This window comes from Chiloscyllium plagiosum, unplaced genomic scaffold (genome assembly GCF_037043375.1).
Source record: "Chiloscyllium plagiosum isolate Xiang-an unplaced genomic scaffold, Cpla_swu_hap1 HiC_scaffold_2, whole genome shotgun sequence".
Taxonomy (NCBI): Eukaryota; Metazoa; Chordata; class Chondrichthyes; order Orectolobiformes; family Hemiscylliidae; genus Chiloscyllium; species Chiloscyllium plagiosum.
The window spans coordinates 69,217,361-69,242,954 of NW_028270140.1; the positions used below are offsets into that span (position 1 = coordinate 69,217,361).

Here is a 25,594-nt window from a genome sequence, read left to right on the forward strand (position 1 = left end):
GAGAGAGAGCGCAGGAGAGAGAGAGAGCGCAGGAGAGAGAGAGAGCGCGCAGGGAGAGAGAGCGCGCGCAGGTGAGAGAGCGCGCGCAGGTGAGAGAGCGCGCGCAGGTGAGAGAGCGCGCGCAGGTGAGAGAGCGCGCGCAGGTGAGAGAGCGCGCGCAGGAGAGAGCGCGCGCAGGAGAGAGAGCGCGCAGGAGAGAGAGAGCGCAGAGAGCAGGAGAGAGCGTGCAGGAGAGAGAGAGCGCGCAGGAGAGAGAGCGCAGCAGGAGAGAGAGAGCGCAGGAGAGAGAGAGCGCGAAGGAGTGAGAGAGCGCGCAGGAGAGAGAGAGCGCGCAGGAGAGAGAGAGCGCGCAGGGGAGAGAGAGAGAGAGCGCAGGAGAGAGAGAGCGCAGGAGAGAGAGAGAGAGAGGCAGGAGAGAGAGAGAGGGCGCAGAGAGAGAGAGAGCGCAGGAGAGACATAGAGAGCGCAGGAGACAGAGAGAGAGCGCAGGAGAGAGAGAGAGAGCGCAGGAGAGAGAGAGAGCGCGCAGGAGAGAGAGAGCGCGCGCAGGAGAGAGAGAGCGCGTGCAGGAGAGAGAGAGCGCGCAGGAGAGAGAGAGCGCGCAGGAGAGAGAGAGCGCGCAGGAGAGAGAGAGCGCGCAGGAGAGAGAGAGCGCGCAGGAGAGAGAGAGCGCGCAGGAGAGAGAGAGCGCGCAGGAGAGAGAGAGCGCGCAGGAGAGAGAGCGCGCAGGAGAGAGAGAGCGCGCAGGAGAGAGCGCGCAGGAGAGAGAGAGCGCGCAGGAGAGAGAGAGCGCGCAGGAGAGAGAGAGCGCGCAGGAGAGAGAGCGCGCAGGAGAGAGAGCGCGCAGGAGAGAGAGCGCGCAGGAGAGAGCGCGCAGGAGAGAGAGCGCAGGAGACAGAGAGCGCAGGAGAGAGAGAGAGCGCAGGAAGAGAGAGAGCGCGCGCAGGAGAGACAGCACGCGCAGGAGAGAGCGGGCGCAGAGGAGAGAGCGGGCGCAGAGGAGAGAGCGCGCGCAGGAGAGAGAGAGCGCGCGCAGGAGAGAGAGAGCGCGCGGAGGAGAGAGAGAGCGCGCGCAGGAGAGAGAGAGCGCGCGCAGGAGAGAGAGAGCGCGCGCAGGAGAGAGCGCGCGCAGGAGAGAGAGAGCGCGCGCCAGGAGAGAGAGAGCGCGCGCAGGAGAGAGAGAGCGCGCCAGGAAAGAGAGAGCGCGCGCAGGAGAGAGAGAGCGCGCGCAGGAGAGAGAGAGCGCGCGCAGGAGAGAGAGAGCGCGCGCAGGAGAGAGAGAGCGCGCGCAGGAGAGAGAGAGCGCGCGCAGGAGAGAGAGAGCGCACGCAGGAGAGAGAGAGCGCACGCAGGAGAGAGAGAGAGCGCGCAGGAGAGAGAGAGCGCGCAGGAGAGAGAGAGCGCGCAGGAGAGAGAGAGCGCGCAGGAGAGAGAGAGCGCGCAGGAGAGAGAGAGAGAGCGCAGGAGAGAGAGAGAGCGCGCAGGAGAGAGAGAGAGAGTGCAGGAGAGAGAGAGAGTGAGCGCAGGAGAGAGAGAGAGAGCGCAGGAGAGAGAGAGAGAGCGCAGGAGAGAGAGAGAGAGCGCAGGAGAGAGAGAGAGCGCAGGAGAGAGAGAGCGCGCAGGAGAGCGCGCGCAGGAGAGAAAGCGCGCGCAGGAGAGAGAGCGCGCGCAGGAGAGAGAGCGCGCGCAGGCGAGAGAGAGCGCGCAGGAGAGAGAGAGCGCGCAGGAGAGAGAGAGCGCGCAGGAGAGAGAGAGCGCGCAGGAGAGAGAGAGCGCGCAGGAGAGAGAGAGCGCGCAGGAGAGAGAGCGCGCGCAGGAGAGAGAGCGCGCGCAGGAGAGAGAGCGCGCGCAGGAGAGAGAGCGCGCGCAGGAGAGAGAGCGCGCAGGAGAGAGAGAGCGCGCAGGAGAGAGAGAGCGCGCAGGAGAGAGAGAGCGCGCAGGAGAGAGAGAGAGCGCAGGAGAGAGAGAGAGCGCAGGAGAGAGAGAGAGAGCGCAGGAGAGAGGGAGAGCACAGGAGAGAGAGAGAGAGCGCAGGAGAGAGAGAGCGCGCAGGAGAGAGAGAGCGCGCAGGAGAGAGAGAGCGCGCAGGAGAGAGAGAGCGCGCAGGAGAGAGAGAGCGCGCAGGAGAGAGAGAGAGCACGCAGGAGAGAGAGAGAGCGCGCAGGAGAGAGAGAGCGCGCAGGAGAGAGAGAGCGCGCAGGAGAGAGAGAGCGCGCAGGAGAGAGAGAGCGCGCAGGAGAGAGAGCGCGCGCAGGAGAGAGAGCGCGCGCAGGAGAGAGAGCGCGCGCAGGAGAGAGAGCGCGCGCAGGAGAGAGAGCGCGCGCAGGAGAGAGAGCGCGCGCAGGAGAGAGAGAGCGCGCAGGAGAGAGAGCGCGCGCAGGAGAGAGAGCGCGCGCAGGAGAGAGAGAGCGCGCAGGAGAGAGAGAGCGCGCAGGAGAGAGAGAGAGAGCGCAGGAGAGAGAGAGAGCGCAGGAGAGAGAGAGAGCGCAGGAGAGAGAGAGCGCGCGCAGGAGAGAGAGAGCGCGCGCAGGAGAGAGAGAGCGCGCGCAGGAGAGAGAGAGCGCGCGCAGGAGAGAGAGCGCGCGCGCAGGAGAGAGAGCGCGCGCGCAGGAGAGAGAGCGCGCGCGCAGGAGAGAGAGAGCGCGCGCAGGAGAGAGAGAGCGCGCGCAGGAGAGAGAGAGCGCGCGCAGGAAAGAGAGAGCGCGCGCAGGAAAGAGAGAGCGCGCGCAGGAGAGAGAGAGCGCGCGCAGGAGAGAGAGAGCGCGCGCAGGAGAGGGAGCGCGCGCAGGAGAGAGAGCGCGCGCGCAGGAGAGAGAGAGTGCGCGCAGGAGAGAGGGAGCGCGCGCAGGAGAGAGAGAGCGCGCGCAGGAGAGAGAGAGCGCACGCAGGAGAGAAAGAGCGCACGCAGGAGAGAAAGAGCGCACGCAGGAGAGAGAGAGCGCACGCAGGAGAGAGAGAGAGCGCGCAGGAGAGAGAGAGAGCGCGCAGGAGAGAGAGAGCGCGCAGGAGAGAGAGAGCGCGCAGGAGAGAGAGAGCGCGCAGGAGAGAGAGAGCGAGCGCAGGAGAGAGAGAGAGAGCGCAGGAGAGAGAGCGCAGGAGAGAGAGAGAGTGAGCGCAGGAGAGAGAGAGAGAGCGCAGGAGAGAGAGAGAGCGCAGGAGAGAGAGAGAGAGCGCAGGAGAGAGAGAGAGAGCGCAGGAGAGAGAGAGAGAGCGCGCAGGAGAGAAAGCGCGCGCAGGAGAGAGAGCGCGCGCAGGCGAGAGAGAGCGCGCAGGAGAGAGAGAGCGCGCAGGAGAGAGAGAGCGCGCAGGAGAGAGAGAGCGCGCAGGAGAGAGAGAGCGCGCAGGAGAGAGAGAGCGCGCAGGAGAGAGAGAGCGCGCAGGAGAGAGAGAGCGCGCAGGAGAGAGAGCGCGCGCAGGAGAGAGAGCGCGCGCAGGAGAGAGAGCGCGCGCAGGAGAGAGTGCGCGCGCAGGAGAGAGAGCGCGCAGGAGAGAGAGAGCGCGCAGGAGAGAGAGAGCGCGCAGGAGAGAGAGAGCGCGCAGGAGAGAGAGAGCGCGCAGGAGAGAGAGAGCGCGCAGGAGAGAGAGAGCGCGCAGGAGAGAGAGAGCGCGCAGGAGAGAGAGAGCGCGCAGGAGAGAGAGAGCGCGCAGGAGAGAGAGAGAGAGCGCAGGAGAGAGAGAGAGAGCGCAGGAGAGAGAGAGAGCGCAGGAGAGAGGGAGAGCACAGGAGAGAGAGAGAGAGCGCAGGAGAGAGAGAGAGCGCGCAGGAGAGAGAGAGCGCGCGCAGGAGAGAGAGAGCGCGCGCAGGAGAGAGAGAGCGCGCAGGAGAGAGAGAGCGCGCAGGAGAGAGAGAGCGCGCAGGAGAGAGAGAGCGCGCAGGAGAGAGAGAGCGCGCAGGAGAGAGAGAGCGCGCAGGAGAGAGAGAGCGCGCAGGAGAGAGAGAGCGCGCAGGAGAGAGAGAGCGCGCAGGAGAGAGAGAGCGCGCAGGAGAGAGAGCGCGCAGGAGAGAGAGAGCGCGCAGGAGAGAGAGAGCGCGCAGGAGAGAGCGCGCAGGAGAGAGAGAGCGCGCAGGAGAGAGAGAGCGCGCAGGAGAGAGAGCGCGCAGGAGAGAGAGCGCGCAGGAGAGAGAGCGCGCAGGAGAGAGCGCGCAGGAGAGAGAGCGCAGGAGACAGAGAGCGCAGGAGAGAGAGAGAGCGCAGGAGAGAGAGAGAGCGCGCGCAGGAGAGACAGCGCGCGCAGGAGAGAGCGGGCGCAGAGGAGAGAGCGGGCGCAGGAGAGAGAGAGCGCGCGGAGGAGAGAGAGAGCGCGCGGAGGAGAGAGAGAGCGCGCGCAGGAGAGAGAGAGCGCGCGCAGGAGAGAGCGCGCGCAGGAGAGAGAGAGCGCGCGCAGGAGAGAGAGAGCGCGCGCAGGAGAGAGAGAGCGCGCGCAGGAGAGAGAGAGCGCGCGCAGGAAAGAGAGAGCGCGCGCAGGAGAGAGAGAGCGCGCGCAGGAGAGAGAGAGCGCGCGCAGGAGAGAGAGAGCGCGCGCAGGGGAGAGAGAGCGCGCGCAGGAGAGAGAGAGCGCGCGCAGGAGAGGGAGCGCGCGCAGGAGAGAGAGCGCGCGCGCAGGAGAGAGAGAGTGCGCGCAGGAGAGAGGGAGCGCGCGCAGGAGAGAGAGAGCGCGCGCAGGAGAGAGAGAGCGCACGCAGGAGAGAAAGAGCGCACGCAGGAGAGAAAGAGCGCACGCAGGAGAGAGAGAGCGCACGCAGGAGAGAGAGAGAGCGCGCAGGAGAGAGAGAGCGCGCAGGAGAGAGAGAGCGCGCAGGAGAGAGAGCGCGCAGGAGAGAGAGCGCGCAGGAGAGAGAGAGAGAGCGCAGGAGAGAGAGAGAGCGCGCAGGAGAGAGAGAGAGTGCAGGAGAGAGAGAGAGTGAGCGCAGGAGAGAGAGAGAGAGCGCAGGAGAGAGAGAGAGAGCGCAGGAGAGAGAGAGAGAGCGCAGGAGAGAGAGAGAGAGCGCGCAGGAGAGCGCGCGCAGGAGAGAAAGCGCGCGCAGGAGAGAGAGAGAGTGCAGGAGAGAGAGAGAGTGAGCGCAGGAGAGAGAGAGAGAGCGCAGGAGAGAGGGAGAGCACAGGAGAGAGAGAGAGAGCGCAGGAGAGAGAGAGCGCGCAGGAGAGAGAGAGCGCGCAGGAGAGAGAGAGCGCGCAGGAGAGAGAGAGCGCGCAGGAGAGAGAGAGAGCACGCAGGAGAGAGAGAGAGCGCGCAGGAGAGAGAGAGCGCGCAGGAGAGAGAGAGCGCGCAGGAGAGAGAGAGCGCGCAGGAGAGAGAGAGCGCGCAGGAGAGAGAGCGCGCGCAGGAGAGAGAGCGCGCGCAGGAGAGAGAGCGCGCGCAGGAGAGAGAGCGCGCGCAGGAGAGAGAGAGCACGCAGGAGAGAGAGAGCGCGCAGGAGAGAGAGAGCGCGCAGGAGAGAGAGAGCGCGCAGGAGAGAGAGAGCGCGCAGGAGAGAGCGCGCAGGAGGGAGAGAGATCGCGCAGGAGAGAGAGAGAGCGCAGGAGAGAGAGAGAGAGCGCAGGAGAGAGAGAGAGCGCAGGAGAGAGAGATAGAGCGCCGGAGAGAGAGAGAGAGCGCAGGAGAGAGAGAGAGCGCAGGAGAGAGAGAGAGCGCAGGAGAGAGAGAGCGCGCGCAGGAGAGAGAGAGCGCGCGCAGGTGAGAGAGAGCGCGCGCAGGAGAGAGAGAGCGCGCGCAGGAGAGAGAGAGCGCGCGCAGGAGAGAGAGAGCGCGCGCAGGAGAGAGAGAGCGCGCGCAGGAGAGAGAGAGCGCGCGCAGGAGAGAGAGAGCGCGCGCAGGAGAGAGAGAGCGCGCGCAGGAGAGAGAGAGCGCGCGCAGGAGAGAGAGAGCGCGCGCAGGAGAGAGAGAGCGCTCGCAGGAGAGAGAGAGCGCGCGCAGGAGAGAGAGAGCGCGCGCAGGAGAGAGAGAGCGCGCGCAGGAGAGAGAGAGCGCGCGCAGGAGAGAGAGAGCGCGCGCAGGAGAGAGAGAGCGCGCGCAGGAGAGAGAGAGCGCGCGCAGGAGAGAGAGAGCGCGCGCAGGAGAGAGAGAGCGCGCGCAGGAGAGGGAGCGCGCGCAGGAGAGAGAGCGCGCGCGCAGGAGAGAGAGAGTGCGCGCAGGAGAGAGGGAGCGCGCGCAGGAGAGAGAGAGCGCGCGCAGGAGAGAGAGAGCGCACGCAGGAGAGAGAGAGAGCGCGCAGGAGAGAGAGAGCGCGCAGGAGAGAGAGAGCGCGCAGGAGAGAGAGAGCGCGCAGGAGAGAGAGAGCGAGCGCAGGAGAGAGAGAGAGAGCGCAGGAGAGAGAGAGAGAGCGCAGGAGAGAGAGAGAGTGAGCGCAGGAGAGAGAGAGAGAGCGCAGGAGAGAGAGAGAGCGCAGGAGAGAGAGAGCGCAGGAGAGAGAGAGAGAGCGCAGGAGAGAGAGAGAGAGCGCGCAGGAGAGAAAGCGCGCGCAGGAGAGAGAGCGCGCGCAGGAGAGAGAGAGCGCGCAGGAGAGAGAGAGCGCGCAGGAGAGAGAGAGCGCGCAGGAGAGAGAGAGCGCGCAGGAGAGAGAGAGCGCGCAGGAGAGAGAGAGCGCGCAGGAGAGAGAGAGCGCGCAGGAGAGAGAGCGCGCGCAGGAGAGAGAGCGCGCGCAGGAGAGAGAGCGCGCGCAGGAGAGAGAGCGCGCGCAGGAGAGAGAGCGCGCAGGAGAGAGAGAGCGCGCAGGAGAGAGAGAGCGCGCAGGAGAGAGAGAGCGCGCAGGAGAGAGAGAGCGCGCAGGAGAGAGAGAGCGCGCAGGAGAGAGAGAGCGCGCAGGAGAGAGAGAGCGCGCAGGAGAGAGAGAGCGCGCAGGAGAGAGAGAGAGCGCAGGAGAGAGAGAGAGAGCGCAGGAGAGAGAGAGAGCGCAGGAGAGAGGGAGAGCGCAGGAGAGAGGGAGAGCGCAGGAGAGAGAGAGAGAGCGCAGGAGAGAGAGAGCGCGCAGGAGAGAGAGAGCGCGCAGGAGAGAGAGAGCGCGCAGGAGAGAGAGAGCGCGCAGGAGAGAGAGCGCGCAGGAGAGAGAGAGCGCGCAGGAGAGAGAGAGCGCGCAGGAGAGAGAGAGCGCGCAGGAGAGAGAGAGCGCGCAGGAGAGAGAGAGCGCGCAGGAGAGAGAGAGCGCGCAGGAGAGAGAGAGAGCGCAGGAGAGAGAGAGCGCGCAGGAGAGAGAGAGCGCGCAGGAGAGAGAGAGCGCGCAGGAGAGAGAGAGCGCGCGCAGGAGAGAGAGCGCGCGCAGGAGAGAGAGCGCGCGCAGGAGAGAGAGCGCGCGCAGGAGAGAGAGAGCGCGCAGGAGAGAGAGAGCGCGCAGGAGAGAGAGAGCGCGCAGGAGAGAGAGAGCGCGCAGGAGAGAGAGAGCGCGCAGGAGAGAGAGAGCGCGCAGGAGAGAGAGAGCGCGCAGGAGAGAGAGAGCGCGCAGGAGAGAGAGAGCGTGCAGGAGGGAGAGAGATCGCGCAGGAGAGAGAGAGAGCGCAGGAGAGAGAGAGAGAGAGCGCAGGAGAGAGAGAGAGCGCCGGAGAGAGAGAGAGCGCAGGAGAGAGAGAGAGCGCAGGAGAGAGAGAGAGCGCGCAGGAGAGAGAGAGAGAGCGCAGGAGAGAGCGCGCAGGGGAGAGAGAGAGCGCAGGAGAGAGAGAGAGCGCAGGAGAGAGAGAGAGCGCAGGAGAGAGAGAGAGAGCGCAGGAGAGAGAGAGAGAGCGCAGGAGAGAGCGCGCAGGGGTGAGAGAGAGCGCAGGAGAGAGAGAGAGCGCGCGCAGGAGAGACAGCGCGCGCAGAGGAGAGAGCGGGCGCAGAGGAGAGAGCGGGCGCAGAGGAGAGAGCGGGCGCAGAGGAGAGAGCGGGCGCAGAGGAGAGAGCGGGCGCAGAGGAGAGAGCGGGCGCAGAGGAGAGAGCGGGCGCAGGTGAGAGAGAGCGCGCAGGTGAGAGAGAGCGCGCGCAGGTGAGAGAGAGCGCGCGCAGGAGAGAGAGAGCGCGCGCAGGAGAGAGAGAGCGCGCGCAGGAGAGAGCGCGCGCAGGAGAGAGAGCGCGCAGGAGAGAGAGAGCGCGCGCAGGAGAGAGAGAGCGCGCGCAGGAGAGAGAGAGAGCGCGCAGGAGAGAGAGAGAGCGCGCAGGAGGGAGAGAGATCGCGCAGGAGAGAGAGAGAGCGCAGGAGAGAGAGAGAGAGAGCGCAGGAGAGAGAGAGAGCGCAGGAGAGAGAGAGAGAGCGCCGGAGAGAGAGAGCGCGCAGGAGAGAGAGAGCGCAGGAGAGAGAGAGCGCGCGCAGGAGAGACAGCGCGCGCAGGAGAGAGAGCGCGCGCAGGAGAGAGAGCGCGCGCAGGAGAGAGAGCGCGCGCAGGAGAGAGAGCGCGCAGGAGAGAGAGAGCACGCAGGAGAGAGAGAGCGCGCAGGAGAGAGAGAGCGCGCAGGAGAGAGAGAGCGCGCAGGAGAGAGAGAGCGCGCAGGAGAGAGAGAGAGCGCAGGAGAGAGAGAGAGCGCAGGAGAGAGAGAGAGCGCAGGAGAGAGGGAGAGCACAGGAGAGAGAGAGAGAGCGCAGGAGAGAGAGAGCGCGCAGGAGAGAGAGAGCGCGCAGGAGAGAGAGAGCGCGCAGGAGAGAGAGAGCGCGCAGGAGAGAGAGAGCGCGCAGGAGAGAGAGCGCGCAGGAGAGAGAGAGCGCGCAGGAGAGAGAGAGCGCGCAGGAGAGAGAGAGCGCGCAGGAGAGAGAGAGCGCGCAGGAGAGAGAGAGCGCGCAGGAGAGAGAGAGAGCGCAGGAGAGAGAGAGCGCGCAGGAGAGAGAGAGCGCGCAGGAGAGAGAGAGCGCGCAGGAGAGAGAGAGTGCGCGCAGGAGAGAGCGCGCGCGCAGGAGAGAGAGCGCGCGCAGGAGAGAGAGCGCGCGCAGGAGAGAGAGCGCGCGCAGGAGAGAGAGAGCGCGCAGGAGAGAGAGAGCGCGCAGGAGAGAGAGAGCGCGCAGGAGAGAGAGAGCGCGCAGGAGAGAGAGAGCGCGCAGGAGAGAGAGAGCGCGCAGGAGAGAGAGAGCGCGCAGGAGAGAGAGAGCGCGCAGGAGAGAGAGAGCGCGCAGGAGGGAGAGAGCGTGCAGGAGGGAGAGAGATCGCGCAGGAGAGAGAGAGAGCGCAGGAGAGAGAGAGAGAGAGCGCAGGAGAGAGAGAGAGCGCCGGAGAGAGAGAGAGCGCAGGAGAGAGAGAGAGCGCGCAGGAGAGAGAGAGAGAGCGCAGGAGAGAGCGCGCAGGGGAGAGAGAGAGCGCAGGAGAGAGAGAGAGCGCAGGAGAGAGAGAGAGCGCAGGAGAGAGAGAGAGAGCGCAGGAGAGAGAGAGAGAGCGCAGGAGAGAGCGCGCAGGGGTGAGAGAGAGCGCAGGAGAGAGAGAGAGCGCGCGCAGGAGAGACAGCGCGCGCAGAGGAGAGAGCGGGCGCAGAGGAGAGAGCGGGCGCAGAGGAGAGAGCGGGCGCAGAGGAGAGAGCGGGCGCAGAGGAGAGAGCGCGCGCAGGTGAGAGAGAGCGCGCGCAGGTGAGAGAGAGCGCGCGCAGGAGAGAGAGAGCGCGCGCAGGAGAGAGAGAGCGCGCGCAGGAGAGAGCGCGCGCAGGAGAGAACGCGCGCAGGAGAGAGAGAGCGCGCGCAGGAGAGAGAGAGCGCGCGCAGGAGAGAGAGAGAGCGCGCAGGAGAGAGAGAGCGTGCAGGAGGGAGAGAGATCGCGCAGGAGAGAGAGAGAGCGCAGGAGAGAGAGAGAGAGAGCGCAGGAGAGAGAGAGAGCGCAGGAGAGAGAGAGAGAGCGCCGGAGAGAGAGAGCGCGCAGGAGAGAGAGAGCGCGCAGGAGAGAGAGAGCGCAGGAGAGAGAGAGCGCGCGCAGGAGAGAGAGCGCGCGCAGGAGAGAGAGCGCGCGCAGGAGAGAGAGCGCGCGCAGGAGAGAGAGAGCGCGCAGGAGAGAGAGAGCGCGCAGGAGAGAGAGAGCGCGCAGGAGAGAGAGAGCGCGGAGAGAGAGAGCGCGCAGGAGAGAGAGAGCGCGCAGGAGAGAGAGAGCGCGCAGGAGAGAGAGAGCGCGCAGGAGAGAGAGAGCGTGCAGGAGGGAGAGAGATCGCGCAGGAGAGAGAGAGAGCGCAGGAGAGAGAGAGAGAGAGCGCAGGAGAGAGAGAGAGCGCCGGGGAGAGAGAGAGAGCGCAGGAGAGAGAGAGAGCGCAGGAGAGAGAGAGAGCGCAGGAGAGAGAGAGAGCGCAGGAGAGAGAGAGAGCGCGCAGGAGAGAGAGAGAGAGCGCAGGAGAGAGGGAGAGAGCGCAGGAGAGAGCGCGCAGGGGAGAGAGAGAGCGCAGGAGAGAGAGAGAGCGCAGGAGAGAGAGAGCGCAGGAGAGAGAGAGAGAGCGCAGGAGAGAGAGAGAGAGCGCAGGAGAGAGCGCGCAGGGGAGAGAGAGAGCGCAGGAGAGAGAGAGAGCGCGCGCAGGAGAGAGAGAGCGCGCAGGAGAGAGAGAGCGCGCAGGAGAGAGAGAGCGCGCAGGAGAGAGAGAGCGCGCAGGAGAGAGAGAGCGCGCAGGAGAGAGAGAGCGCGAAGGAGAGAGAGAGCGCGGGAGAGAGAGAGCGCGGGAGAGAGAGAGCGCGCAGGAGAGAGAGAGCGCGCAGGAGAGAGCGTGCAGGAGAGAGAGAGCGCGCAGGAGAGAGAGAGCGCGCGCAGGAGAGAGAGAGCGCACGCAGGAGAGAGAGAGAGCGCGCAGGAGAGAGAGAGCGCGCAGGAGAGAGAGAGCGCGCAGGAGAGAGAGAGCGCGCAGGAGAGAGAGAGCGCGCAGGAGAGAGAGAGCGCGCAGGAGAGAGAGAGCGCGCAGGAGAAAGAGAGCGCGCAGGAGAAAGAGAGCGCGCAGGAGAGAGAGAGCGCGCAGGAGAGAGAGAGAGCGCAGGAGAGAGAGAGAGCACAGGAGAGAGAGAGAGAGCGCAGGAGAGAGAGAGAGAGCGCAGGAGAGAGAGAGAGAGAGCGCAGGAGAGAGAGAGAGAGAGCGCAGGAGAGAGAGAGAGCGCGCAGGAGAGAGAGAGCGCGCAGGAGAGAGAGAGAGCGTGCGCAGGAGAGAGAGAGAGCGCGCGCAGGAGAGAGAGAGAGCGCGCAGGAGAGAGAGAGCGCGCAGGAGAGAGAGAGCGCGCAGGAGAGAGAGAGCGCGCAGGAGAGAGAGAGCGCGCAGGAGAGAGAGAGCGCGCAGGAGAGAGAGAGAGCGCGCAGGAGAGAGAGAGAGCGCGCAGGAGAGAGAGAGAGCGCGCAAGAGAGAGAGAGAGAGCGCAAGAGAGAGAGAGAGCGCAAGAGAGAGAGAGAGCGCAAGAGAGAGAGAGAGAGCGCAAGAGAGAGAGAGAGCGCGTGGGAGGTCAGTCATTTGGAGACAGTGCCTGTTTAATCACTGTAAACAAAAGACACGATCACTGTTGGAAATAAGTCTTTGATGTAATGCTTCCATCAGGACCTCGAGATCACCTACGGATAATCCGAATTTTGGATAATTGGTATTCGGATAATCGAGACTCCTCTGTCCTCTGTTCTGTTTAAAATAACAGTCTTTGTCTGCACCCTTGGTCTGCAGGTAGAATTGCAACGTTTTTGTCTTTGAGTTTTTCTAGGGCTTTCCTTTCCTGTGTTGAGTGTGTTCACTTCGTTTTTTTTACTGCTTAGTGTTAGAAACCTAGCAGACCATCAGACAGACAGTTGCACTATTGTTCTTCAGTGTTGATTCTAATGCTGCTAGGAAGTTCTTTTTGTCTACGTCTCTGTAGTTGCAGTTTAACCCTCTTACTAGGTCAGCTTTTCTTGTATCTGTTAGTGGTCGGTCTGATAGGCTCCATCAATAAACACATCGATTTGGACCCCATCTACCTTCCTCTGAGAAAAAAGAATCAGAAATGGTATCACCCACCTTAAGAAACCTACAGAAAGTAGGACATAACACCAGCGCTTCACCGGAGGCTCGTTGATGATGTTACTTAGTATGGTGACAAAACGTCTGAAAACAAATCTTCCAGCTCTGTGAGCAAACTTATAACCTGAACCTCAACCTGAGCTACAAATCTTCTCAAATCACAAACACCTATGGACACAATACGCTAAAACTAGCACAAAGATGAGAAATCAACACCATCAGACTGAACGTCACCCGCGAACAACTGTACTTCCTGCATGAATTTCTCAGGAATCAGGTCCTACCAAAATGTCTTAAATACCACTCAACATCCCACTAGCCAAAAGAATAGCAGAACAGAACGTCCGCGCAATGTTGCAAGAAACTATTAACAATGTCCACAACCGACTCCATAAACACAATCGGGAAATTTCATGCCAAAAAAAACTTTATATAAGAAGGCAACAGACCATGAATGGACAGACACTAGAATGAGCCATATGCATTATCAGCAGCAAACACATAAAATTTTAAAACTAACCCTACATGAAAAACTGGACAAACTCACAAAAAAGAATAGCACAGAAGCTTGGATAAAAAAAGATTAGCAGACCGACCACTAACGGATACGGAAAAAGCCATCCCAGTGAAAGGGTTAAACTACAAATAAAGAGATGCGGACAAAAAGGACTTCCTAGCAGCATTAGGATCAACCCTGAAGGACAACAGACTAAGAAGAAACCTAGCAGACCATCAGATAGAGTTGCACCAATACTCTGCAGGAAAAAGGAAGGGAACACACTCAACACACAGGAAAGCCCTAGAAAGACTCAAAAAAGACAAAAACATTGTAATCCTACCTGCAGACAAAGAGCACATGACCGTCATTCTAAATAGAGTGGAGTACATTGAAAAAGCAAACTCACTGTTTGCATACCGACACTATGTGATAGACCATACTCCACAACTAGAAAATTGTTTCACATCCACATTGAAAAGGCTTCAGAAATCAGGACAATTAAAACAAGACAGACTTCCAAAAAATGAAACCGGATGTACCCAATACACCCTGCTTCTACGAACTAACTAAAGTACAAGGAGGTTGAGTGAAGTGATTACGCCACACTTGAAGAGGGTGAAGACATGACTGCCAAGCTGGTTCAGTGTGGTACATGCTTGACATGGGAGGTCAACGACTCTGATGTGTCTGGCTCGTATAAGTGTGGAAAGTGTGTGCACGTTCAGCCACTGACAGAGCATATTACAGCACTGATGAAAGAACTCGAGAACCTTAGGCTCATCCGAGAGAACGAGATCTTTCTGGACAAGACCTTCAGCAAGGTTATTACACCAACCATACCAGAAGAGAGCAGACAATGAGGAAGGCAGAAAGGAGGCAGGTGCAAGAGACCATGGGGGAAGTACCTGTCAGGAACAAGTTGAATCTTTTGGAAACAGTAGAGACAGATGACACTGCCAGTTCACGAGGCGGCCAGGTCTGTGAATCAAAAGTTGGCGTGGATGCAGAGCGGAAGAGTCGGACATCGCACAGAGTCGTGGTAATAGGAGACTCCATAGTGAGAGGAACTGACCGGGGTTTTTGTGGCAGCAGGTGGGACTTAAGGATGGGATGTTGCCTTCCTGGTGCCAGGGTTAAAGACATCACAGACAGAAAGCAGGAGATCCTCAAGGACGAAGGCAAAGAGCCAGAGGTGGTGGGACATGTCGGCACAAATGATGTCGGAAAGAAGAGGAGGAACATACTACAGCGGGACTTCGGAGAACTAGGAAGAAGGCTGAAAAGCAGGACGTCCAGAGTGGTTGTCTCCAGTTTGCTTCCAGTTCCTCGGGCTGGTGAGGCCAGAAACAAGGAGATAATGGACTTGAATGTGTGGCTGGGGACTGATGCTGGAAGCAAGGATTTAAATTCTTGGATCACTGGGGTGTGTTTTGTGGTAAGCATAAATTATACAAGAGAGACGGTTTGCACCTTAATAGGTTGGGGACCAGCATTCTGGCAGGCAGGTTTGCTACTGCAACACAGCTGCGTTTAAACTCAGTCGCGGGGGGGAAGAGGACAAACTGGATGTTTAAGAAAGAAATTGAAGGGAAAGTTAGAACAAGGGAAGTCAAGAAAGACGAGGAGAAAGTGAGGTCTGCAGATGCTGGAGATCAAAGTTGAAACTTTATTGCTGGAACAGCACAGCAGGTCAGGCAGCATCCAGGGAACAGGAGATTCGACGTTTCGGGCACAGGCCCTTCTTCAGGAATCTGAAGAAGGGCCTGTGCCCGAAACGTCGAATCTCCTGTTCCCTGGATGCTGCCTGACCTGCTGTGCTGTTCCAGCAATAAGGTTTCAACAAGTCAAGAAAGACAACTGTATCAATGAAGCAGAAAACTCAAAAAGGGCTCATGCTGTAAGGTTGAGTGAAATAGGAGTTGATGGGAAGGGTGAGGGCAGTAACAAATTAAAAATACTATATATGAATGCACAAAGCATTAGAAATAAGATGGATGAGCTTGAGGCTCTTTTGGAAATTGGCAGATACAATATTGTGGGGATAACTGAGATGCGGCTTCAAGTGGACAGAGCCTGGGAAATGAATATTCAAGGCTACACGTGCTATTGTAAGGGCAGACTGACCGGCAGAGGTGGTGGGGTGGACATGCTGGTAAGGGATGATATTCAGTCCCTTGTGCGGGGGGACCTAGAATCAGGGGATGTAGAGTCAGTATGGATAGAGCTGAGAAATTCTAAGGGTAAAAAGACCCTCTTGGCCCCCAAACAGTAGTCTGGAGGTCGGATGTAAGTTGAATCAGGAGCTGAAATTGGCCTGTCGCAAAGATGTTACTACAGTTGTTATGGGGGATTTCAACATGCAGGTAGACTGGGAGAATCAGGATGGTATTGGACCTCAAGAAAGAGACTTTGTGGAGTGCCTCCAAGATGGATTCTTAGAACAGCTGGTGCTGCAGCCTACCAGGGAGAAGGCAATTCTGGATCTGGTATTGCGCAACGAACCAGAATTGATCAGGGACCTTGAAGTGAAGGAGCCATTGGGAAGTAATGACCATAATACAATAAGCTTCAATCTGCAATTTGAGAGAGAGAGGATACAATCGGAAGTGACAATATTTCAGTTGAATAAAGGGAACTATGGAGCTATGAGGGAGGAGCTGGCCAAAGTTCAATGGTGCAATACCTTAGCAGGGATGACAGTGGAGGAACAATGGCAGATATTTCTGTGTATAATGCAGTAGATGCAGGATCAGTTCATTCCAAAAAGGAAGAAAGATCCTAGGAGGAGGCATGGGTGGCCGTGGATGACGAGGGAAGTTAAGAAACATATAAAGTTAAAAGAGAAAAGGTATAACATAGAAAAGAGAAGTGGGAAAACGGAGGACTGGGAAGCTTTTAAAGAACAACAGAGGATTACTAAGAAGGAAATACGCAGAGAGAAAATGAGGTACAAAGGTAAACTGGCCAAAAATATAAAGGAGGATAGTAAAAGCTTTTTTAGGTATGTGAAAGGCAAAAAAATGGTTAAGACTAAAATTGGGCCCTTGAAGACAGAAACAAGGGAATATATTACGGGGAACAAAGAAATGGCAGAAGAGTTGAATTGGTACTTCAGATCTGTGTTCACTGGGGAAGACACAAGCAATCTCCCTGAGGTAACAGTGGCTGAAGGACCTGAACTGAAGGGAATTTATATTTGCCAGGAATTGGTGTTGGAGAGACTAATAGGTCTGAAGGTTGATAAGTCCCCGGGGCCTGATGGTCTACATCCGAGGGTACTGAAGGAGGTGGCTCAAGAAATCGTGGATGCCTTGGTGATTATTTTCCAGAGTTCGATAGATTCGGGATCAGTTCCTGCGAATTGGAAGGTGGCTAATGTTGTACCACTTTTTAAGAAAGGTGGGAGAGAGAAAGCAGGAAATTATAGACCAGTAAGTCTGACCTCAGTGGTGGGAAAGGTGCTGGAAGTTTGTGCGAAGATTTGTAGCTCGGGTGCTCGTTGTTGTGGTTCTGTTCGCCGAGCTGGAAGTTTTTGTTGCAAACATTTCGTCCCCTGGCTAGGCGACATCATCAGTGCTTGGGAGCCTCCTGCGAAGCGCTTCTTTGATGTTTCCTCCGGTGTTTATAGTGCTCTGTCCCTGCTGCTTCTGGTTGTCAGTTTCAGCTGTCCGCTGTAGTGGTTGGTATATTGGGTCCAGGTCGATGTGTTTGTTGATGGAGTTTGTGGATGAATGCCATGCCTCTAGGAATTCCCTGGCTGTTCTCTGTCTGGCTTGCCCTATGATAGTAGTGTTGTCCCAGTCGAATTCATGTTGCTTGTTGTTTGCGTGTGTGGCTACTAAGGATAGCTGGTCGTGTCGTTTCATGGCTAGTTGATGTTCATGTATGCTGATAGTTAGCTGTCTTCCTGTTTGTCCTATATAGTGTTTTGTGCAGTCCTTGCATGGTATTTTGTACACTACATTAGTTTTGCTCATGTTGGGTATCGGGTCCTTCGTTCTGGTGAGTTGTTTTATGAGCGTGGCTGTTGGTTTGTGTGCCGTTATGAGTCCTAGGGGTCGCAGTAGTCTGGCTGTCAGTTCCGAGATGCTCCTGATGTATGGTAGTGTGGCTAGTCCAGACAACAAGCAACATGAATTCGACTGGGACAACACTACTATCATAGGGCAAGCCAGACAGAGAACAGCCAGGGAATTCCTAGAGGCATGGCATTCATCCACAAACTCCATCAACAAACACATCGACCTGGACCCAATATACCAACCACTACAGCGGACAGCTGAAACTGACAACCGGAAGCGGCAGGGACAGAGCACTATAAACACCGGAGGAAACATCAAAGAAGCGCTTCGCAGGAGGCTCCCAAGCACTGATGATGTCGCCTAGCCAGGGGACGAAACATTTGCAACAAAAACTTCCAGCTCGGCGAAAGTTTTTTGAGGATGTAACTCTGAAGATGGACGAGGGAGATCCAGTAGATGTAGTGTACCTGGACTTTCAGAAAGTTTTAGATAAAGTCCCACATAGGAGGTTAGTGAGCAAACTTAGGGCACATGGTATTGGGGGCAAAGTACTAACTTGGAATGAAAGTTGGTTGGCTGAGAGGAAACAAAGAGTAGTGATAAACGGCTCCATTTCGAAATGGCAGGCAGTGACCAGTGGGGTACTGCAGGGATCAGTGCTGGGACCGTAGCTTTTTACAATATATATTAATGATTTGCAAGATGGTATTAGTAATAACATTAGCAAATTTGCTGATGATACTAAGCTGGGGGCAGGGTGAAATGTGAGGAGGATGTTAGGAGACTACAGGGTGACCTGGGCAGGTTAGGTGAGTGGTCAGATGCATGGCAGATGCAGTTTAATGTGGATAAATGTATGGTTATCCACTTTGGTGGCAAGAACAGGAAGGCAGATTACTACCTAAATGGAATCGATTTAGGTAAAGGGGCAGTACAAAGAGATCTGGATGTTCTTGTACACCAGTCAATGAAGGTAAGCATGCAGGTACAGCAGGTAGTGAAGAAGGCTAATAGCATGCTGGCCTTCATAACAAGAGGGATGAGTATAGAAGCAAAGAGGTTCTTCTGCAGCTGTACAGGGCCCTGGTGAGACCACACCTGAAGTATTGTGTGCAGTTCTGGTCTCCAAATTTGAGGAAAGACATTCTGGCTATTGAGGGAGTGCAGCGTAGGTTCACAAGGTCAATTCCTGGAATGGCAGGACTACCTTACGCTGAAAGACTGGAGCGACTGGGCTTGTATACCCTTGAGTTTAGAAGACTGAGGGGGGATCTGATTGAGACATATAAGATTATTAAAGGATTGGACACTCTGGCAGCAGGAAACATGTTTCCGCTGATGGGTGAGTGCCGAACCAGAGGACACAGCTTAAAAATATGGGGTAGACCATTTAGGACAGAGATGAGGAGAAACTTCTTCACCCAGAGAGTGGTGGCTGTGTGGAATGCTCTGCCCCAGAGGGCAGTGGAGGCCCAGTCTCTGGATTCATTTAAGAAAAAGTTGGATAGAGCTCTCAAGGATAGTGGAATCAAGGGTTATGGAGATAAGGCATAAACAGGATACTGATTAAGGATGATCAGCCATGATCATATTAAATAGTGGTGCAGGCTCGAGGGGCAGAATGGCCTACTCCTGCACCTATTGTCTACAAAAACCATGGGCCTCAGATCCATAGTCTCACTACCTGGAACACCGACACAGACTAACCAAGGAACTCCACTGAAATCTGAAATACCTGGTAGAAGACTCATGCCACTCCATTCACTCCACCCAAGAATTCCTGAACACCAAAGACACCAAAGGTGGAAGAGGACAAAATAATAGTCTCCTTTGACGTAACAGCCCTGTTCACATCAATTAACCTGGCCAAAGAAACACTGACTGCACTTTATCATCTTAAGAAACTAAGACACATGAATAGAAAGCAGGACATAACACCATGGCTTCACCAGAGGCTCACTGACGATGTTACCTATTTTGGTGACGAAACATCTGAAAACAGACATTCCAGCTCAGCAAGCAAACTTACAACCTGAACCTCAACTGGAGCTACAAATCTTCTCAAAAATTACAGAAAATCTTATTTTAGATATAGACAACTTGGTTCAAATGATCAATATAAACAGTAGGGGCATTCTTAAGGAAGAAATCAGGAAAGCAAAGTTATGAGATATGAGATGAGATATGAAATAGCATTGACAGATAAGGTTAAGGATAATCCAAAGGGATTCTACAAGTACATTAAGAGCAAGAGGGTAACTAGAGAAAGGGTGGGGTTCCTTTAAGATCAAGAAGGTCATGTTTGTGTTGAATCCCAAGAGGTGGGAGAGATACTAAATGAATATTTCATGTCAGTTTTTACTGTGGAGAAAGAAATGGAGGTTAGCGAACGTAGAGAAATACATCATGACATTTTCAAAAACAGTTTACGTAACAGAAGAGGGCATTCTGGAGGTCTTCAAAAATATAAAGGTGGATAAATCTCCGGGTCCTGATCTAACATATCCCAGAATGCTGTGGGAGGTAAGGGGGAAATAGTAAAGCCCCTTGCAGAAAAATGTGCATCATCTACAAATACATGGAAGGTGCCTGATAACCGGAGAATGGCTAATGTTGTACCTTTAAAAAAGGTTGCAAGGAGAAACCGGGGAATTATAGACCTGTCTCTGACTTTGGTTGTGGGTAAATTGTTGGAGGTGATTTTAACAGATGGGATTTATGGACATTCAGAGAAACAAAAATTAATTCAGGATAGGAAACATAGTTTTGTGCAGGAAAATCGTGTCTCTCAGACTTGATTTGAGTTTTTTGAGAAAGTTACCAAGCAGAGTAATGAGGCTAGAGCAGTAGACGTTGTTTACATGGACCTTAGTAAAGCCTTCGACAAGGTTCCAATTCTTAGACTATTTAGTAAAGTTAAGTAACATAGAATTCAGGGTAAGCCGATTGGATAGATAATTGGCCTAACGGCAGGAGACAGAGTGATGGTGCAGGATTGTTTTTCGGACTGGAGGCCTGTCACCAGCGGTGTTCCACAGGGTTCGATTCTGGGTCGTCTTTGGTTTGGCACTTACATAAATGATTTGGATGAGAATATAAAAGGCACAGTTAGTAAGCTTACAGACGACACCAAAATTAATGGCACAGGAGACAGTGAAGAAGGTTTTCTAAGACTACAAAGGAATCTTGATCAAATGGGTTAGAAGGGCAGAAACATGGCAAATGGAGTTCAATCTGGATAAATACTAGGTATTGCACTTTGCTACAACAAACAAGGGTAGGACTTACATAATTAATGGGAGAAAGTGAGGACTGCCGATGCTGGAGATGAGAGTCAAAAATTGTGGCACTGGAAAAGCACAACAGGTCAGGCAGCATCCAAGGAGCAGAAGAGTCGATGTTTTGCACATAAAGCTTTCATCAAGATTGGGCTTATGCCTGAAACGTTGACTCTGCTGCTCCTCAGATGCTGCCTGACCTGACCTGCTGTGCTTTTCCAGCGCAACATTTTTCATCTCTGATCTCCAGCATCTGCAGTCCTCATTTTCTCCTTGGGTAGTGCTATAGAACAGAGGGGCGTAGAGGTTCAGGTATATAATTCCTTGAAGTTTCCTTCACATATCGACAGGATGGTTAAAAATGTATTAAGCAAGCTTGCCTTCATTGCTCAATCCTTTGAGTATAGGAGTTAGGAAGTCATATTGAGGTTGTATAGGACATTAGTGAGGCGTCTTCAGGCGTACTGTGTCCAGTTCTGGCAACCAGTTATAGGAAGATTATTATTAAGCTGGAAAGAGTTCAAAGAAGAGTTCTGGACTCCCCGATCCCAGGGAAAAGACTTTGCCTATTTACCCTATCCATGCCCCTCATAATTTTGTAACCTCTATAAGGTCAGCCCGCAGCCTCTGACGCTCCAGGGAAAACAGCCCCAGCCTGTTCAGCCTCTCCCTATCACTCAAATCCTCCAACCCTGGCAACATCCTTGTAAATCTTTTCTGAACCCTTTCAAGTTTCACAACATCTTTCCGATAAGGAGACCAGAATTGCACGCAATATTCTAACAGTGGCCTAACCAATGTCCTGTACAGCTGCAACATGACCTCCCAACTCCTGTACTCAATACTTTGACCAATAAAGGAAAGCATACCAAACACCCTCTTCACTATCCTATCTACCTGCGACTCTACTTTCAAGGAGCTATGAACCTGCACTCCAAGGTCTCTTTGAAATCGATAGATAAAGCTAATTAGGAGCAGTTAGTACTGGAGCAAAATTTTCAGTACTCTTATTGTTAAGGCCCATAGCCTTTGCAGTATTTTGGGACTTTAGCTTTGCTTTGACATTATATGAAGTGAATTGAATTGGCTGAAACTTGGCACATGTGATACTACAGTCTTCAGGGGGAAATCAAAATTGATCATCCATTTGACACTTCTGGCTGAAGGTAGTTCCAAATGCTTCTTTTATGTTTTCTGCATTGAACTCTAATTGACTTCCCTAGCTCTAAAGATAGGGATTCTTGTGGAGTCTTCTCCTGTCAATTGCTAAATTGCCCATCAATATTCACTGTTGCACGTGGCAGGCTTGCAGAGTTTAGATCTAATCTATTGCATTGGGATCTCTCTATTGCAACCAGTTCGACTTTTGGTATTCAAGTAGTCCTGTGTTGTAGCTTCACCAAATGGACACATTGTTCACAGGTGTCTACAGCAGCTCCCAGGATGCCCTCCTGCACTCTTCATTAAACCAGGGTTGATCCTGCAGATTAATGGTAATAGTGGAGGACATACAGGCCTCAAGGTAACAGACTGCATTTAATACAATGCTGTTGCTGAAGGCACACAGTGCCTCATGAATGCCTAGTTTTGAGTTATTGATCTGTTCAAAATCTATCCCATTTTGCAGGTTGGTGCTACCAGCAATCACAACGAAAAATACTCTCAAGAAAAAGTGGGAATTTTATCACAAGGACTGTGCTAAAGGATACGATTACAAATAAATGCATCGCAACAGATAGATTATTGAATACATTGTCAAGTTGGTTTCTTGCTGATGATGCTGCCTCACCACCAAATGCAGCACCAAGTCTAGTAGTTATGCCCTTTAAAACATAGCTAACTAGTTAGTAGTGGTGCTACTGAACCACCATTCTTGGTGGGCATTGGAGTTCCCTAACCAGAATACAGACTGTATGCTCACCACCTCAATGCTTCTTCCAATTGGTGTAGAAAATAATGTAGAGATTCATCATCAATTCAAATGAAGCTTGATGATGTTATTTTTCAGAAACAGTATATTATCTGAAATAATACTTTCAAAAGATTTACAAATCAAATCTGAAGAAATATCAATACCTTTCTGAAGCAATCTGTGCATCTCCTGTGTCCAACTCCTCTTCACTTTCAGCCTCAACATAAATAGAGTTTAAATTAGTAACAAAAAAGGTAACTTTCATAGGTTTCAAAGTAAAATTCAATAAATTACTTATAATGAAACAAATTATAATAAGCATTGTGCTTTGAGTCTCTGTGTGCAAATTTTATCAAAGCAATAAATAATTGCTTGGTGGTACAGAACTTTAACTATTGCTAAAGAGAACAAGTAGGTGAATCTTTTCATCTTGCATTTGTCAGGATGAGGAATCTTTGCTCAAGTCAGGTTCTTCCCATTCAAGACGACAAGCTTCAACTACTTGTTTCATTTTGAACTGGAAAAAACTGACGAGAGCAAAGATTCCTCATTCTGATGAATGCAAGAGGAAAAGCTTCAACTTCATGCTTCCCTTTAGCAATGTTTCAGGTAAGAAATATAAACTGTGCTTTCAACTTTAATGATTTATTTATTTGCATTGACCTTAGAAATTGAAAAAGTATCAACTTGAATTGTCTAAACAAACACAATTCAAACTGTCTTTATATAAGTCAACATTTTTTTGCCCTGCTTCAAAAATGATTTTTAGACACAAGAAATAGGAGCAGGAGCAGACTAAATGAACTGGTGTAGCTTGCTCTATCCTTACAAAATAATGATAAACACACACGAAATTCAAACTCAACCAGGTGAATCACTGAGTAGAATGCCTTTTCCTGCCCAATATCTGAATAACTTACAGCAGTCTGAAGAAATGTGAAAAATGGTTTACAATACAACCGCCAAGCAGACATATTAAACAGCAATTGGCAAATTGCACTGAATACAATCACATTCAAAACTGATTATTATCCACAGCAAATCTATCAACTTGTTTAAATTCTCTACCCTGCTAATTTTGGCGAAATCCCTTTTGAAACATCACTAAAGAATGACTGAAAAAAAATCCACTAATGTTTGACCCATTTTTTCCAATTCTTGCATTAAGCTTAAGAATGCTGCAGTCATAATTCCACAACTAGTTTCCCAGTCTTACATAAATTATCAACCTGGCTTCATTTTCCAAAATATTCTGTGTCAGGAAATACACTGATTCAGAAACCAGCCCTAGACTCACTGAATAATAAATAACTGTCTTTCAGTTGAAATACCTACTTTTAATCCAAAAAAGACAAATCACTTTTTTTAATAGCTTACATTACTGGGAGCTGTTAAGGGATGTGGGCATCTGGGTACACAGTAAAGTAGGGAATAGATACAAAAAGCAATCAAAAAGACTGATACAATGTTGATTTTTACATTAGGAAAATGGAATACAAAGGAAATTATGTTGCACACCATTTGTACAGCATCTTGATTAGACTACATTTGTGGTACTGCTTTCAACAACAAACACTGGCCTTGGAGGTAGTGCAGAGCAAAATCTCATGTGAGGGTTTGAAAGTGCAATTTATGAAGATAACTTTTATGAATGTGAGTGTACTCCCTCAATTTAGACAACTATTTCTACCCTCTGATCTACACTATCAGTTTAACAACATCTTAACAATGTTATACACACTTATGAAAAATTTCAATCCATGTTTTCTAATCCTTCCATGTCATTGCCACTCACCAACTCAGAGTCCTCCATAAAGTCTCGGCTCTTGAGTATCCACTACTTTGCTCCACCATTAATGGTCATAACTTCAAGCCTCTCTTTTTCTCTATCCTTACTTAAGAGGTGCCTCAAAACCACTTTTTTGGTCATTTTTTGAATATATACTTATGCATCTCATTGTCAAATTGATTGATAACACTCCTGTATTATTACCAATGTTTTATTACATTAAAGATAAGTTATCTAATCAAATATTTACAAACTTATGGGACATATGGGGAAATATAAAGAAACTGGTGGAAAAAAATTCTTAAAATCAAGCAAGGCCATATTTTTCCTCCTAATCTGAAACTTTCACTCAAAACGTTTTGATTGCTAAAACTATTGAAATCCCATGACTGGAATTGATGGATTTTTGGTTGTTAAGGATGTCAAGAGATATAAAGAAACAGCAGGCAAAATTAAATTGATTAGCCATAATGTGACTGAATAGAATTTTTGATGGGTTGAATTGCCTACTTCTATTTGGGAGATTAACGAGTTGTCACATTGCTCCAATTTTAATGCACAATCAATCGTCTAATTCCCTTTCCTACCATATTGTGCTGCCTGCAGGCTAACACCTTTTTGGGACAAAGTTTAAAAAAAATCACACAGCACCAGGTTATACTCCAACAGGTTTATTTGGAAGCACACCTCAACCACTTGATGAAAGAGCAGCGCTCTGACAGTTAGTGCTTCCAAATAAATCTGCTGGACTGTAATCTAGTGTTGTGTAATGTTTAACTTTGTACACCCCAGTCCAACACTGGCCCCTCCACATCATGGACTTTTTGGAACGTATCCACAACTTAAAAATATTTGTTCTTACTGGAGAGTGATAAGGAACAAGTACTCTGAAAGAATGTCAATGTCAGTGTTTGTAAGATGACTAATCAATCTATAAACTCCCTTATGTCTTCCATACTAAACATCATAAATGCTGTTCTTTTCTTAAGTGACACTTCAGACAATTCATTGATTTAAACTTTTTTTAGTTTAATTTCACAGCTAATGGAAATTAACATTGAACCCGATGGTGAAAATGCTATAGAAAGAAATATCAGTAGGACAGCCCAGCAAACCATTTGTTGCTGACGCCTATAAACCTGCTTGGCGGTAGGTACCAAGTAAATGGATTTGAACAGTTCCTGGCATTAATCAGCCGAACGTGGAGCAAATTAAACTCAACAGACTGAGGTTTCAACAACTGCTACCAACTCGCAACAACACGCACTCGCAGCTCGAAGTTTCGTTCTATTAACTCTTTGGATAAGAGCCGTGTTATTGCAGACACAGACTGAACGTAAAGGAAATTAACCCCATGTGAACCCCGCAAGCAATAAAAGCAGGTTTCTCCGCTCATCAGAAACATAAACTTTGTTTCTCTCTCTAGAGAAAACCACCAAGAGCCGGGTTACCCTGGACATTATAAAAGGGCATGAAACTGAAGAATCATTTATGGTCTTGTCCTATTTGTGCAGAGGTAGAGGCTCACCGCCACTTTATTCGCCATTTTCAACCGTTCACCGCTAATCTTGTGGTTTCTAGAAATTTCCAGGAGCGCGTGCGGACAGTGATGTCACCACCATCCCAACCTGAGCATCCACTGAATCGGAGATAAGGGCAGGCTAATGGGTAGTTTCAGAAATCCCTCAGACGTAATACAGTACAGTACAGGGTATTGTGACGCTCCGACACTTCTGCGTGTAGGAGTAGGCGGGCCTAATAACCCGAGCCGCGTGGTGGGCGGGGCCAACTGTCCCTGCCAGGCGGTGGGCGGGGCTTACATCTTGAGCCCGTTGATTTGTGGTGCTGGAAAAGCACAGTAGGTCAGGTAACATCCGAGGAGCAGGAAAATCGACGTTTCGGGCAGGAGCCCTTCATCAGGGAAAAAAAAATCACTCCTGCCCAAAACGTCGATTTTCCTGGGCCTCGGATATTACCTGACCTACTGTGCTTTTCCAGCATCACTCTAATCTTGACTCTGATCTCCAGTATCTGCAGTACTCACTTTCGCCTGTTGATTTGTGTCTCGACCTTGCTCACTGATTAACCTTGCAGAGGCCTTTGGAGTAAGAGATTCACAACCCTTCGAGAATGTAGACATTATTCCCATCTCAATCTGAAATGATTTTCCGTTATTCTGAAATTGTTTCCTCTTGTTTTCAACTAATT

General features: G+C 52.9%; 1 protein-coding gene across 6 annotated transcripts in view; it reads right to left on the minus strand.

The window, feature by feature from the left end:
* The window catches only part of LOC122561322 (solute carrier family 28 member 3-like), a 228,942-nt gene extending 203,846 nt beyond the window's left edge, over positions 1 to 25,096 (minus strand). For 5 of the 6 annotated variants that reach the window (XM_043713029.2, XM_087997563.1, XM_087997569.1 and 2 more), the window contains exons 1-2: positions 24,915 to 25,096; positions 21,762 to 21,814 (exon numbers count right to left, since the gene is read on the minus strand). In XM_043713029.2, the coding sequence (XP_043568964.1) occupies positions 21,762 to 21,814; positions 24,915 to 24,932 (71 nt within the window). In that variant the 5' untranslated portion in view covers positions 24,933 to 25,096. The remainder of the gene's footprint in view (positions 1 to 21,761; positions 21,815 to 24,914) is intronic. The other variant, XM_087997568.1, reaches the window with a different exon arrangement.
* Positions 25,097 to 25,594: the final 498 nt, after the last annotated feature.